This window comes from Centroberyx affinis, unplaced genomic scaffold, assembly GCF_046629955.1.
Source record: "Centroberyx affinis isolate AG114_WGS23_722 - 3 ecotype Tasmania unplaced genomic scaffold, CSIRO-AGI_Caff_v1 ptg000893l_1, whole genome shotgun sequence".
Classification (NCBI taxonomy): Eukaryota; Metazoa; Chordata; class Actinopteri; order Beryciformes; family Berycidae; genus Centroberyx; species Centroberyx affinis.
In genome coordinates, this window is record NW_027279481.1 from 176,273 (window position 1) to 189,697 (window position 13,425).

General features: G+C 39.9%; 3 protein-coding genes across 9 annotated transcripts; 1 reads left to right on the forward strand and 2 right to left on the reverse strand.

Annotated features, from left to right (window-relative positions):
- Positions 1-468: 468 nt before the first annotated feature.
- On the reverse strand, positions 469-2,984 carry rfxank (regulatory factor X-associated ankyrin-containing protein). Of its 5 annotated transcripts, none has more exons than XM_071521486.1 (9): positions 2,837-2,984; positions 2,413-2,524; positions 2,105-2,215; positions 1,884-1,949; positions 1,352-1,452; positions 1,117-1,242; positions 863-929; positions 701-781; positions 469-607 (listed from the first exon to the last, which is right to left on the reverse strand). In XM_071521486.1, exons 1-9 carry the CDS (start codon positions 2,852-2,854, stop codon positions 555-557), a joined length of 735 nt encoding a protein of 244 aa, XP_071377587.1. In that variant the 5' UTR covers positions 2,855-2,984; the 3' UTR covers positions 469-554. The 5 variants fall into 5 exon arrangements, with proteins under 5 accessions (XP_071377587.1, XP_071377588.1, XP_071377590.1 ...); XM_071521487.1 differs by having other exon boundaries at positions 2,794-2,906; XM_071521489.1 differs by lacking the exon at positions 2,837-2,984 and adding an exon at positions 2,625-2,709.
- borcs8 (BLOC-1 related complex subunit 8) lies at positions 2,969-7,767 on the forward strand. Of its 3 annotated transcripts, none has more exons than XM_071521492.1 (6): positions 2,969-3,119; positions 3,322-3,434; positions 4,133-4,197; positions 4,283-4,390; positions 4,835-4,926; positions 6,844-7,767. In XM_071521492.1, exons 1-5 carry the CDS (start codon positions 2,969-2,971, stop codon positions 4,902-4,904), a joined length of 507 nt encoding a protein of 168 aa, XP_071377593.1. In that variant the 3' UTR covers positions 4,905-4,926; positions 6,844-7,767. The 3 variants fall into 3 exon arrangements, with proteins under 3 accessions (XP_071377593.1, XP_071377595.1, XP_071377594.1); XM_071521494.1 differs by having other exon boundaries at positions 4,862-4,926; XM_071521493.1 differs by lacking the exon at positions 4,835-4,926.
- tmem221 (transmembrane protein 221) lies at positions 5,282-9,220 on the reverse strand. Its single transcript, XM_071521485.1, is given in 4 exon segments — positions 5,282-5,969; positions 5,972-6,313; positions 7,566-7,651; positions 8,859-9,220. Coding segments are annotated over 4 exon segments (918 nt in total). The 5' UTR covers positions 9,158-9,220; the 3' UTR covers positions 5,282-5,778.
- Positions 9,221-13,425: the final 4,205 nt, after the last annotated feature.

Sequence of the window (13,425 nt, forward strand, 5' to 3'; positions counted from 1 at the left end):
TTGACATAGACTCTGAATCTGAATTTTTATTACAGATTTATTGGCTTAATTATGGTTATAAAAAAAACCTCACTTGCTTTATAATCATACTCTCATATTCCCTTGTTTATTATTTGTGCCTTGGAGTTGAAATGCCATTCCAAAAGAACACACAGTATAAAAATACATTGCTTTTTGTATTCAAACTTGTTTACAGTTCATTTTGCTATCTTTCAGTGAAACAAAATGCACAAACATGATAGTTTAGTCCTTGTTTGTATAAAAAAAATCCTTATATATATATATATATATATATATATATACATACATAAGCAGATGTTTTTGTATGCTGAACTAATGCATACAAACGGAATGAACAAGTTCTTTATAAATGTTATGAACCAGCACAGTTGACTTAGTGTAAACTCCTTTCCAAGTGTATTTGTCCCCAACAATCACTTGTTACTGAGACAGTGGTCTTAATCGTCTCATCACTGATGATGTAGAGAGGTGGTGAGTCCAACACCCACTGTGTCAAACTGTCCTTTCCCTTTATTACAGCGCTGGTATTAGCGTCATGTTGGTGGCTTGTAGAGTTTCAGAATGTGGTCCTCCAACACTTTCTGGACTGGAAAGAAAGGAATTGAAAATAATTATATGCATTACAACAAAATGTTATTTACAGTAACTTTTAGTAAAAAGAGGACAAGAAAGTACGCACTCTTTTTGTGTCCGAGGGCAACAGCTAAGGCCATTGGACTGTACCCAGAGTCCGACTCGATGGTCATGTCTGCCCCTTTGGCTGAGATACAGTAACGGCAATTAGAGAAGTAGTCAAACAGAGAGCTGCCATGAATTTATAACAGACGAACGTGCAGTGTACCTAAGAGCGCCTCTACACATTTGATGTGGTTCCCTCGTACAGCGTAGAGGAGAGGAGTTCCTCCGTTCTGAGATAAAAATGCAAGAATGTTCAATCAGTAAAAACATCTAGAAAAATCACATTGGATAAAGTCACATGTGTATGTCTAATAGATTTTTTGCAAGCTTGATTAGGTGTGTGTGTACAATATTGCCTTGCGATAACTCATTTGTGTCATGGACTTGGGATGACATGTCAGGAAATCATAACTGTACCCAGTCATAAGTGTTAATGTCTGCTCCGTGTCCAAGAAGAGACTTGACAATGTCGACAAAACCTCCAGAGCTGGCCAGGGTTAGGGCGCTCTCTCGCTCCCTTGCAATAGTTTTGGGGTCTGCACCCTAAGACACAAATCACAAAAATATCAGTGATATAGTGTGCTTTGTCAGCTCACTAAATGTGCAGGGCATATCTTATTATCTTATCTTATTATTATATCTTACTGCTAACCTTTTCCAAGAGAAAATCCACCACTGCCTTCTCTCCGAATGCTGCTGCCCACATGAGGGGCGTGAAGCCCCGTTCATCCTGTTTGTTGAGCAGTGAACTGTCTGCAAAATGAAGCAGCTTACAGTCCATTAATAAGATTTGTGCGCATCAATTCTGGACAAAATATATTGCTTAGTGCAGTGATTCTCAATCTTTTTCATATCAAGGACCCCAAATGTAGTACATATTAGGGCCATGGACCCCCCATTTGAGGAGATTTTGTGTCTTGGACCCAAATCTGAGAGCATTTTTTATTGTTGGAAAAGATTTTGTCCAGAATTCCATGACTATCTGTATTGTAGGTAGAGAGATAACAGAGAAACTATGATCACAATAGTAATTCTCCTACATTCTTTAATTGTGTTAACTTCTTGTAATTGAAATAATGCTGAACGTTAACAACTGGAACCCCTTCTAGGACCCCTGGTGGTCCCCGGACCCCATGTTGAGAACCACTGGCTTGGTGGATGATAATAAGATTCAGGTTCCTCACCTTTACTCAGGTGTGTAGTCAACTGTGAAACTTCGCCCTGAGCTGCCAGCTGGTGTATGGACAGAGCTTGGGGTAGATATAGTCAGAATAACTTATATGGTCAAGTCAGTGAAATGCCATGACTTTGCTAGTGTCAGAACCCCAGCACTAATGTAGAATTAAACGATGTTAGTTTGTTGCCACCAACAAACATTATTAATGTTTTCAGCTAATATACTCACAGTCTAATGTTGCTGGGCGTACTGTAACCTCGTTCCCACGCTGCTTGTTGGTGAGAGTGGTGGCGTGTTTGAACAAACTCTCTTCATCCACATCCATGGTCTCTGGAGACACTGCCACCATCACATGGACAAGAGGAATGTCAGTGGAAGTAAGATGTTCAGTGTTGGAACAACTAATTATCATAAGTCTGCAAACGCTGTCAGGTGACTGTAAATACTGAATAGAAAATGATAAGCCTAGAAAGTGATAATCTCACAGTGAGGGAAAACTGAATGGAAACCTTTGAAAATAAATAGACTACAGATACCATTTGACCTCTCCTCTCTGGAGTCCGAAAGACATACATTAGTTGATTCAATATTTAGGCCATCTGTAAACTCATCATCAGCATCATCTATGGCTTCCATGATGATCACGTACTGCAATAAAAACAGAGATTAACCTATTAAACAGTGTAATACTGCCTCTCAGAACTAACTAGCCTAATCAAATTAAACTACGTGCAAAACACGTCGTTACCGCAAATGAATCCCTCGTTTACTCCCCAACTATCACTCGCTGATCTGAATCCAAACTCAACTTGTCTAATTTGCACTAACTTCCTGATGGCAAAACTGAAAGTAAATTATATAAAATCACATGATGGATCATGTTGGCCATCGAAGTGTGCCGACAATACATTACTTACGTCTCAATTGATTCGCCATTCAATTAATCAATTCATTTTCTACCTGAATTTTAAGCCACATTTGAGCCAACTCGCGTCATGGTTGTGATATTAATACTCAATCTATATGAAGCTTTGGAGGAAGAACTGTTGTTTCCAGATCAATGTTTCATTCCGGAACATTGTCTTGCGACACATGACAACAAAAATACGGAAGAAGCTAGCAACAAATTCGTTGCGGTCGCTAACACAAATTAACTCACTTGCAGTAGCATTGCACCATCAGTGGCTGTTTGTAATAGCTCGCATTATGGAAGACCAGGAGATGCAACTGAAAGTCAAACGAGGTAGTTAAGTTTATCGGCATATATCTCATCGCTAGCTTGCAACGTTACCAGCTAGTTAGCTCACGTTAATGCCTGGCTGGTAATGCTATGGCTGCCAGTAGTGTGTTGACATCGCCGTTTGTCCATGTGCCATGCAGTGAAATCTCTGTTTTGTTATCCAAACAATTCCCATATTTCAAGCATCTGCCTCTGTTCTTTACAGTGACTGACAAATTCACGGAGAGCATGTACGTCCTGGCTAATGAACCGTCTGTGGCCCTCTACCGACTGCAAGAACACGTCAGGAGGTCGCTGCCAGAACTGGTGCAACACAAGGTAACGTTAGACTGTATTATGTGTAGCAGATAAAGATAAAACCTACATAAAATACAGCTAACAACCTAAGTTTTGACTGCAAGTACATGTTTATAATATTACGTTCTCACTGCTTTTGTAGCCGCAAAATCCTTTGTGTTTCTAGTTAGCTACTTTAAAAGCTAGTTAGCTAGTTTAAAAGCAGAGGGCATAAGGTTTAGCAGCGTTGAGCATGTGTGTGTGTGAGTTGTGTGTTTTTTCAGTGTGTAAGAAGTGAGGGAGTATGTTTAAATTTGGGTATATAAAGTCTTGAAGGGTAGGACAAGCTTAAGTTTCAGATACCACCAGAATTTAAAATAAAGGTTAATTTGGCTAAATCTGTCTAAATCTATTTTAAAGCCATTTGCTGTCATATGCTGTCAATCATTGTATCACGGCCATTTGAATGTGAAAACTGTCTCCTGTGAATTAAACACAAAGAAAGTTAATAGTACTATGATGGGGTTATACTCCAATTCCAGAATGGGTTTTTAAGTTAAAGTTAATTTATTTATATCCCTTCATCACAAGCATGTCTCAAAGGACTTTACAGAGCCTACCTAGATCTAACTGGCCAACAATCAATCATAGAACAGAATGATATAATACAAACTCAAGGAAGCAAAACAAAGTATAGGGCACACAAAAGTGAACTTTCTTTTGGGTCTTCTCCCACACAGACAGACATGCAGAGCTGGGAGGAGCAGAGCCAAGGAGCCATCTACACTGTAGAGTATGCATGCAGGTAAGAAGACTCATAGATTTACATATTTCAAGAATTCCATTGGCCTCGACTGTCGAGGCTTACATCGATCTATCGGTCTTTGCAGCGCCGTGAAGAGCATGACGAACAGCAGCCTGTATTTCAAAAGCATCGACAGCCTCCTCCGTCAAGCCATCAGCATGAAGGAACAGATCAGCAACTCTCAAGGACGCAGGTAGGAGGCAGCAGAGAACATGTTCACTGAGACACGGCGGTGTCCAAAGTGTCAAACATCTACCCTTGAGTCCGTGTATCTTCTCCCGCTCCAAAAACTCACTAGAAATTTTAATTATTTGAGAGTAAGGTGAGGTCATCCTGTTTGTACTCATTTTTGCTTCACATCAAATCTTTATTCATTTGTCACCTTTTGTTTCTTGATTATTTCATTTATTCTGTTATTTACTGTAATTTGTATTAATTCATGTTTTGGGACATTCCATTAGCTAATATAGGTTGTTAATATATTTGTTGGCAGTTGACTTATCCAGACATTAACTGCAAAGTTTCACACATTAATCCGGCCTACTTTGAACTTCTTTTTATTTTAGTTCATGGGAGCCTCGTGTTTTATGTTGTATTTTTCTTTGCTGTTATTTTTCCCATTGACGCGTGCATGCAGCTTATGTGATGTGACCCCCTCTCCCAGTCCCCCTGTCCCTGCTCCACATCCCCCATCCACTTCCTCATGACCCCTGGACGGAGGTGTCCAAGGTTAGTAGTTCCTCCAGCCATGACACAATCATATTCAGGCCTAAAAATAGGCATAAGATCACTTCTACAGTCACTTGGAAATTAGTGAAAGGTGCACTTGGGTGACCATTTAATGGAATAAGCTTTTGTGAGCATTGTTTTAATGTGGTATTCAACTCTCCAAGAATGTCTTACTCTCAAGTTGAATTAGATTTTCTAGAATGAATTTATTTAAGGTTGATATGAAATCATATTGAGATAATGCATAACATAACACATCTGCACATTGTGTACAAATATTTGGCAATATATTTCACAAGCCATCCTTTACCAAATGTAGTGAAATAAAGTATTTACATTATTGTTTGTCAATGAAAGCTATAAATGCAAGAATTTGCCACTTTGATACATAGGCAACATCGGTGTGAATACTGAGTTTTAAATCAAGTTCATCCATATAAACACTACAAATTAGACAAAAGTTGTGCTTAAGAAGTTTATACATAAAATGCCTTATAATCTGAAGGTGATGAATCAGGTGATGATGATGAAAAATTGTCTATTCTTTTTATCACAGTCTCACGTTTGTTTGCAAACATCTTACATTAGACAATAAAAACATTTCCATTCATGTTTTAGGCTTTGCTTGTACCAAAACCAGGAAAAAGGCATCATATTCACAGTCAATACAAGCGTGCGCAGAGCACACCATGTATTGGTTATGGTAAACATGTTGAATGTACAAAGCTATAAATTGGCAGTTCTAAGTCTGTTGAGATGACACTTGTGTTAGCAGTCCTCTCGAAATATTTAAAGGTCATCTGTCTCCATTAGCCAGTGCTGCCTTCACCCAGGAACTCAGCTCCCTCCATATCACACTAGAGTAGAGTCTTTTGTGGAAATCCCTGACTTGCGTGCAAGGACACTCCTCATCTCATTATTGACCCCATTCCAAGGTTTAGTCTGGGCCTGCAGTAAGTCAGACTCAGTAGACAGGGTCCTGTGCATTCGAGGACAGCTGCCACCACTGCTGTAGCCGTCTTTATCACTAGCATGGCCCTGTGAACCTCCAGGTGGGAGTACTGCTGGTGCTGCTCCCGCAGTTTCGGGTTGGCACACGGAGGGTAAGAGATTTGGCGCTGGAGGTGAGACTGGCTGTGGTGCATCCGCGGTTTGTCCACACCGATTTTGAGCTCGCCAGGCCTGGAGACAGGGGTGCTGCTGCTTCCGTGCTCGTTCTGGTACAGGGTGTCAAGGCGATTGCTGTGAAAGGGCCTGGCAGTACGGGAAGCTTTGACCAGAGAGTGGATTACGATGATCAATAGGATCAGGATCCCAGAAGACAGGACACATGCACTGGCAATACCCGTCTCCACCTCAAATATCAGGAGCATGTAGATTGACATAGCTGCCGAAGAAGAGGGAGAGAGGAAAGGGAGAAAGACGGAGAGAAAAGACATGTAGAGAAGCAGTAAATATTATACATTCCCCTGTAAACAGCAAACAAGTCTGTTATGATATGAAATTCTGTTTAAGGCTTCATTTTGATTTGGTAAATATTTCAGTTATTCTAAGCAGAAAGCAGCACTACTGCAGAAATGTGATAACAGAGGAAAATAACATTACTCAAACAAATTGAGGAAACAGTTGTTTTTACTTTGATCCCCATCTCCTGTCCCTTTCATAAGGCTGTTTGCCTTGCTGGACACACTTAAAAAAATTTTTTTTAAAAAGGCGAAGCAAATTTTTGCTTCATTTTTATATAAACATTAGTTTTACAAGCCTGTCCAGTGGATAGATAGAAACGTTGTTTTTCCACTGTGGATAATTGGATGCATTACAAAAATGTACTTAATTTTGTTGAAATTTCACAGAGATAATATTTTGTTTGTTAGACTTGTTGTTCTGAGCTGAGTTGTCATCTGTGTTTGTCTGCAGAAAAAGGACCATGGACCCAGCCGTGCTAAAGGAAGGGGGAGAAAAGCACAGCTCTGGGATGTGACGTGGCTTTGTGAGTTGGTGGTGTTGCTACTGCAGTCTCTTGCTCTGCTACCTCTTGATAGAGGCTGAAGTGGGGTCGCAAGGGCAACACCTCCTCCTTCACAATGGAGCAACTGCCTCCAGTGACCCAACTCCCCCCCTCTCCCAGTGCAAGCCGCTCAGCAGAGCAGAGACCCGTGGCTCTGCCAGGTTCTGCATTAAAAACACTCAAGTCATGGACGTCGCTCAAAGAATGCATTGTTCTCTCGGACTCACTGGACAGACCAGTGAAAAAGCAGTAGTGCAGCTTTTGCCTCTGCTGCTGAAAATCCACTGCACTTCCCCCAGTTTTGGACCTTGCTTTTCATGAGCTGCACCATCACAGCATTCACACCAAGTTCTGTACAAGCATCAGATTGTTTTGTGTGAGTCTGCTGTAAAAGGATGTAATGGCTAAATAATAATTGGCTCTTGAATGAAAGGTGCTTAACACATGCACACATGGAAACAGTACAAATGTGTAGATAGAGGGCCATATGACCTCCGGTGACTCAGCAGTTGCATGTGCCAACTCAGGACTAAAGCACACTGAAAAGGCAGGCTTGGTAAGATGTGCTTCAGGAGAAAATCCTGAGTTAAAAAAAATAAGAAAGTCACGTTTTCCACTCTTTTGTTCTTACCTGCCAAGTACACAGAAACCCCAAGGCAGAACAGTCCTATTGCAACATGTCGTACAGCTCTGCTATCCAACAGGAACCAGTCTGCTCTGTGGAAGGAAATGTCAAATGTTATTAACTTATCAATGCCATGGCCCAGACATGTGTACAGGTTGACGCTGCTGTTTTACTTATAACAGAGCAAAAATTAAAGGGTGTACATGAAGCTTTTATGTAGCCTGATGTGTGTGTGTGTGTGTGTGTGTGTGTGTATATACAGTATATATATATATATATGTGTGTGTGTGTGTGTGTATATATATACACTTTCTATGTCAACTATTCTTATGATTAATTACACTGCACCATATCTCTCTTTGTGACGTGAAATTGTCCATGTCCCTTATTTTTTAATTTCCCTCCTGTCATGTTTATATATCTGACCTTTATTTCCTTAAACATTTGATTATTGATTAGTGTCTTTTTACATATCAAATTTTTATGTTCAGAGTAAATTAACTTCAAACAGTGAAGTTTATGATTATTCACATTGTCCTGGAATGTCCCCTTCTCGGCAGAAGGGTCCCGAGTCGCGCTGCTGGATTTCTAAACCGACGTGGGAAAGGGCCAGCTCGGGGCCGTGTGCTGGGTACATAATGAGGGGAATGCCATTGTTTGGACGGGATTCAGAGGGACTTTAGAGGTGGGGGTCGAGCAGCAGCAGTGCAGTGCGGGCTTCTGCACCCTGACACATTAAGCAACAACTTTTATTCTTTTGAAACCAGCTATGTTCTTTTTTTTTTTTTTAGTAGCCTAACTGAAACGCAATTAAATAATAAGCCACGATAAGCCGTGGTTTACAGTGATTTTAGAACAGCCAAGGGGGTTGTTTCGCGGAAACACAACATTTTAATAAAACAAAAACCCAATCTTGAGGAAATCCTTTATTTTTTAATTGCTATAAATCATGTTATTTTCCACCTAGCAGTAGCCGACTGTAGTTGTTAAACACTAAGCTAAACAGTGGTTGCTAAGCGACACAAGTCGGCCTAGTATGAGTGGTGATTTTTGTTAGTGTAGCATATTATTTAAATTAACTGTAATGCAATCTCAGGTGTGCGTTCATATTTCACAACGAACTTTCGAACGCGACACAGCCAATCAGAACTGACCGGGACTATCTTTTAGAATGTTTGGATCAACAACAATTTCCAACCAAAGTGAGCGAGCGTTTGACATGGCTGTTGTGCAATTAAACCGACGTATGTTGCTATTACGTGTAATAGGTTGAACTAGAGCTGCGTTACTGGTGAATACCTTTCCGTATCTTGTTCTCCTCTGCAGATCTCTGTTGAAAAATAGCTGTGGAGGAGACAGACCACGACAGAGCTCAAATTGAGCGTGAGGGAAAGAGCGGAGAGCACTGTGGACACTGGCAGCAGGACGGCCCAAACATGAGTTGGCACGACCGAGGTAGAAGGGGGAGATTCCTTCACCGCCGTCTGTTGTGACTGGAGCTGGAAAATCAGAATGACCGATAAAACAGACATGATGGCCGATAAAATCCCCAGTAAAGACAGAACCATTAGAGACCGCTGGCTGTAGGTGTGCGTCATTTTTAGGGTCTCTTAAATCACCGGCGGTCAAGCTATAAAAAAAAAGTTATCCCGGCGCGAACCACACTTCTTCTGCGATATCCTAAAATGTTAAATCCTCCGTAAAGTGCGACGGCATCGCAGTGTCTGTAAAATGTTTCGGCGTCCTTTTTGAGTTGATAGTTTTCCCCAACATGGATTTTTTCAGTAGTTTGCCTGTTGTGGGAGCGCACCCCGCTGCTCCGTCTGAGCATGTGATGTGCTTTAAATCCCCAGATTAAAAACTTCGCCACAACAATGGACTTTTTCACTTGGATCCTCGGAAACAATGCATTGACGTGCTCCTGGGAGAGGCACAGTTCACTGGCCAAACAAAAACAGTGCAAAGACGAAGAAGATTAAAACATTTGCGGCATCCCATAAGTGACTTATTAAAAAGTGAATTTCATTTTGCATTGGTGAAAGGGGTTTAACTAAATTACACAAGTATGGAAAATATTAGTAATAGTTTAAAGGGAAAATTTCATTAAACTACCAAACACATAGGCCTAACTTGACACAGTGTCTTTGCTAGGCCTGTTCACCAGTGAATTTATAGTGATCTTATTGTTTATGGTAGCCTATATTTTATCTCCTATAATATCACTATAATAGGCCTGTTCCTTATGTTTTGATATAGTAGGATTATGTCCCTAAATTATTATAGGATTACTGTAACTCCTTCCCATAAGAGTATCAGCAACCAAAGGCTAATTTATTATTAATAATAATAATTGTATGCTTAATAATAATAATTTTAACTTTAGGATAACTTTAAGTAATCCTAAAGTGAATAAGCTTACATTTACTGACATGCAGTTGACATCAAGCAAAATCAAATATGACCCCAAGTCCAATTAAACTTGTCTCTGTGCAAACTTACCTGATGGCAAAACGGCAGGTGTAAGTTAGGCTACTGCTTAAAATGTTGAAGAATTTGCAGCATGAGCTACTTTAGCCGACCCCAGTTCACTGCAGAATACCTCTTTCATTCTTAACTCCAACTCCTCTCAACTCTCTGAATCTAATTAACTTTTCACTAGTTGCCTTGGAAACAAATACAGCTTACCAGGGGAGCACTTTTTTCTACATTCACAGTTGCTTTTATTGTCACCTGTACTCTCACCTATTCTCTCTTCTTTATCCACATATTCTGGCCATGTAGGCTATAAGCTGCCCAGTACCTGTCTGGTTTTATATAATTAGGCTATATAATAGTCATATAATAGTCATAATAGGAAATGCATGTATTACATTTTTTTTAATATAGGCTATATAGAATTTTAGTGCAAATGATTGTGCGTATTTATCATCGCTGCTGTTGCTGGTCTGGACCACGAGCACCTTGACATACTTAAAGTCTGCTTGTGTGACTTGTGTTACAGAGACCTTACTGTTCTGTTAAAGGTTGGGGGTTGGTGGTGAGGGGGGGGGGGGGGTAAAGGTGTAGCCTTGTTCTGTTGAGATGTAGATAAGACTAGCTATAAAGGTACACAATGTGAAGAATTGCTCTCACACATGTACACTGACCATGGAGGCTATTTCTGAATTCGACAGCCTCACCACATGCTCTAAAAGGGTCGTGGCTGATCTTGTCGAAAGCAGAAGTGAGAAGTTTCAGGAAAACAAAAAAAAAATGGACTCACTATGAAAAGTACTCAAATGCACCTTTATCTGACTTATAGACTTACACTTTCTTTTTTTAATGGTTCTTGTAATTATTAGGGATTTTGTATTACTGTATTGCTAGTTATGATTCAGACATCAATCACGGGATTGATTGAGCTCGGTCCTCAGCTCCGTTATTGTTTCGAACACAGCGGTCAAGAAGACACCTGAATGCACGCTATCCTCAGAAAACATAATTCACTCTTGTCACCGGTGATTAGCTTGATGTATTTGCAGATGGGGGTTTGCACTATTCTCTATCGTATTGGCCAGGCCATGCACACACAGATGAAGCCTGGAGGAAAAGGCTCTGGCAGTCTGCGGGGATGTTGCTAACTATTGCATCAGATGCCGCTTGGGGCCTCTTTAGAGATCACAAACTGTGTGTGCGCGAGTGTGTGTGTGTTTATGGTTGTGTGTCCATATGTTTGAATGAGATGTGTATGTGTGTCTTTGTACATGTGTGAGAAAGAGAGTTGGTGTCCACTCTTTTCCAAGGATGTTTGTTCTACACTAATCGCTCTTGTCACTACATTATTTTTAGGAGTGCCGAGTGCATTGTGTCACATCCCAAGAATAGTCAAGAATAATGCAGCTCATACAGTATAAGTGATTCAGTTATTACCTCTAAATATATAGTACTGTGCAAAAGGCATGGGCATATGTCAAAGATATCCATAAAGCGAAGATGCTTTCAAAACTAATGAAATGAAAAGTTTCTGACTATCAAAAATTTACAGTAAACAGCAGTCTACTGACACACTAATGCAGAAAACAAATACACATCTAAGACTTCTAAGAAATGTATATAAAAAATCTAGGGTGCCTAAGACTTTTGCACAGTATAGTATCTATTAAGCTGACCACATGGCAGCTTTCCGTGTGCAGTCTCTTATGCATGCACTATGCAGCCTTAATGCTGATGCAATATTACACTGAATTTGTTAACGTCTAGATAAATAGAGTTGCTTATGTATCAAAATCACATGTATCAAAATCAATCACAGTTGGACTCGTGACATTTGTCATATACACACAAGCTTGTCCTATTATACCCATTACATATCAATCGTCAGTACAGATACTTTGTCAAATGAAATTTAAACTGTGGAAGAGCAACGTGTTCCTGGATGTGCCGATGTCCCTTATTGACCTGGACCCACTTTGAATAGAACAGGGGGATAAATCAAAGGCATGGCGCGCACAAATAGAAACCCATCACAGCTACTATCAATAGAAAACATGCAGATAATTCCCTGTCCCTTGGCATTGTCTTACTGTAAGTTGTTCTTTGCTTTTGATCGTTGCATTTTATCCTTTTTTCTCTTTCTTCATCACTCCATTCCCTTTCTATCCTTAGACTTTAGTATTGATTTATTTACTGTAGCTATTAAACACAACAGCAAAACTACTAGGCCTATACAGTGGACAAGTCAGCAGGTGTGGCACTCACAACATGTACAATCAACAAAATGATGGTATACTTGTTACTTGATACTAGTTGTCTCTAGGATTAATTTGTGTTTTATATCTGATATGCAGATGGAAATTTGGCCTGAGAGAAGTATAAGAACCAAATGAAACTGGAATGTGTGATTCGGTTCTCTGGTTACTGCAACACAAACAACAGCAAAATTTAGCCAGTGTTAATGCTCAGTGATGATGGGGGCGTAGGGGCAACTGTGACATGTCAATAATATTGATGATTTTTAGACATTGAATATAATAATGTGATACTTTATTGATCCCTGTGCTGAAATTCTCTTTTCACAAAGATTTCTTCTTAGACCAAGATGTTCTTTTGAGAAGAAGGAATGCAAAGAGACAATTTTCTAATTATGCTATAGCACTTTAAAAACCCTCTGATTCATCTGCTTTCACACACACACACACACACACACACACACACACACACACACACACACATACACACACAGACACACACACGCACACACACACACACACACACACATACAGATTATGAATTCATAGGTCCTGGGTTTAATACGTGTTTTTCCTAAGGTAAGAACATTCTTCATGCAAAATGACATAAAGATTATTTTAATTTTCAACAAAACTTTTGGAATTCTAGGTATTTAAGCACAACATGTGTTTAGGGCATAAATAGTATCAGTTATGCTATAGCACTTTAAAAACCCTCTGATTCATCTGCTTTCACACACACACACACACACGCACACACACACACACACACACACACACAGATTATGAATTCATAGGTCCTGGGTTTAATACGTGTTTTTCCTAAGGTAAGAACATTCTTCATGCAAAATGACATAAAGATTATTTTAATTTTCAACAAAACTTTTGGAATTCTAGGTATTTAAGCACAACATGTGTTTAGGGCATAAATAGTATCAGTGTTATCTAGTGTTAGATGTCATTTTTCCTATGGCAGGTGTCTCAATTCAATGACCTACACATATAGTTGGCTAGTAGGCCCATATGTTTCCCCTGAGCTTAGTTTCATCTGCAGAACATAGAAACACCATATGGTTTCATTCTTCACACCTTTCAATCAGCTGTAGTTATTGTCACCTTCTGAGAGTCATGTGCAGTGA

What these genes read in the sequence shown, in the direction of transcription:
- rfxank (XM_071521486.1), bottom strand. An exon ending in ATGTGTAGAGGCGCTCTTAG is followed by an intron (nt 782 to 862) that starts GTACACTGCACG and finishes ACTGTATCTCAG; the next exon opens with CCAAAGGGGCAGACATGACC. An exon ending in TGCCCTCGGACACAAAAAGA is followed by an intron (nt 608 to 700) that starts GTGCGTACTTTC and finishes CTTTCTTTCCAG; the next exon opens with TCCAGAAAGTGTTGGAGGAC.
- borcs8 (XM_071521492.1), top strand. Translation starts at nt 2,969, where the DNA reads ATGACAACAAAAATACGGAAGAAGCTAGCAACAAATTCGTTGCGGTCG. An exon ending in CAGAACTGGTGCAACACAAG is followed by an intron (nt 3,435 to 4,132) that starts GTAACGTTAGAC and finishes TCTCCCACACAG; the next exon opens with ACAGACATGCAGAGCTGGGA. An exon ending in ACTGTAGAGTATGCATGCAG is followed by an intron (nt 4,198 to 4,282) that starts GTAAGAAGACTC and finishes CGGTCTTTGCAG; the next exon opens with CGCCGTGAAGAGCATGACGA.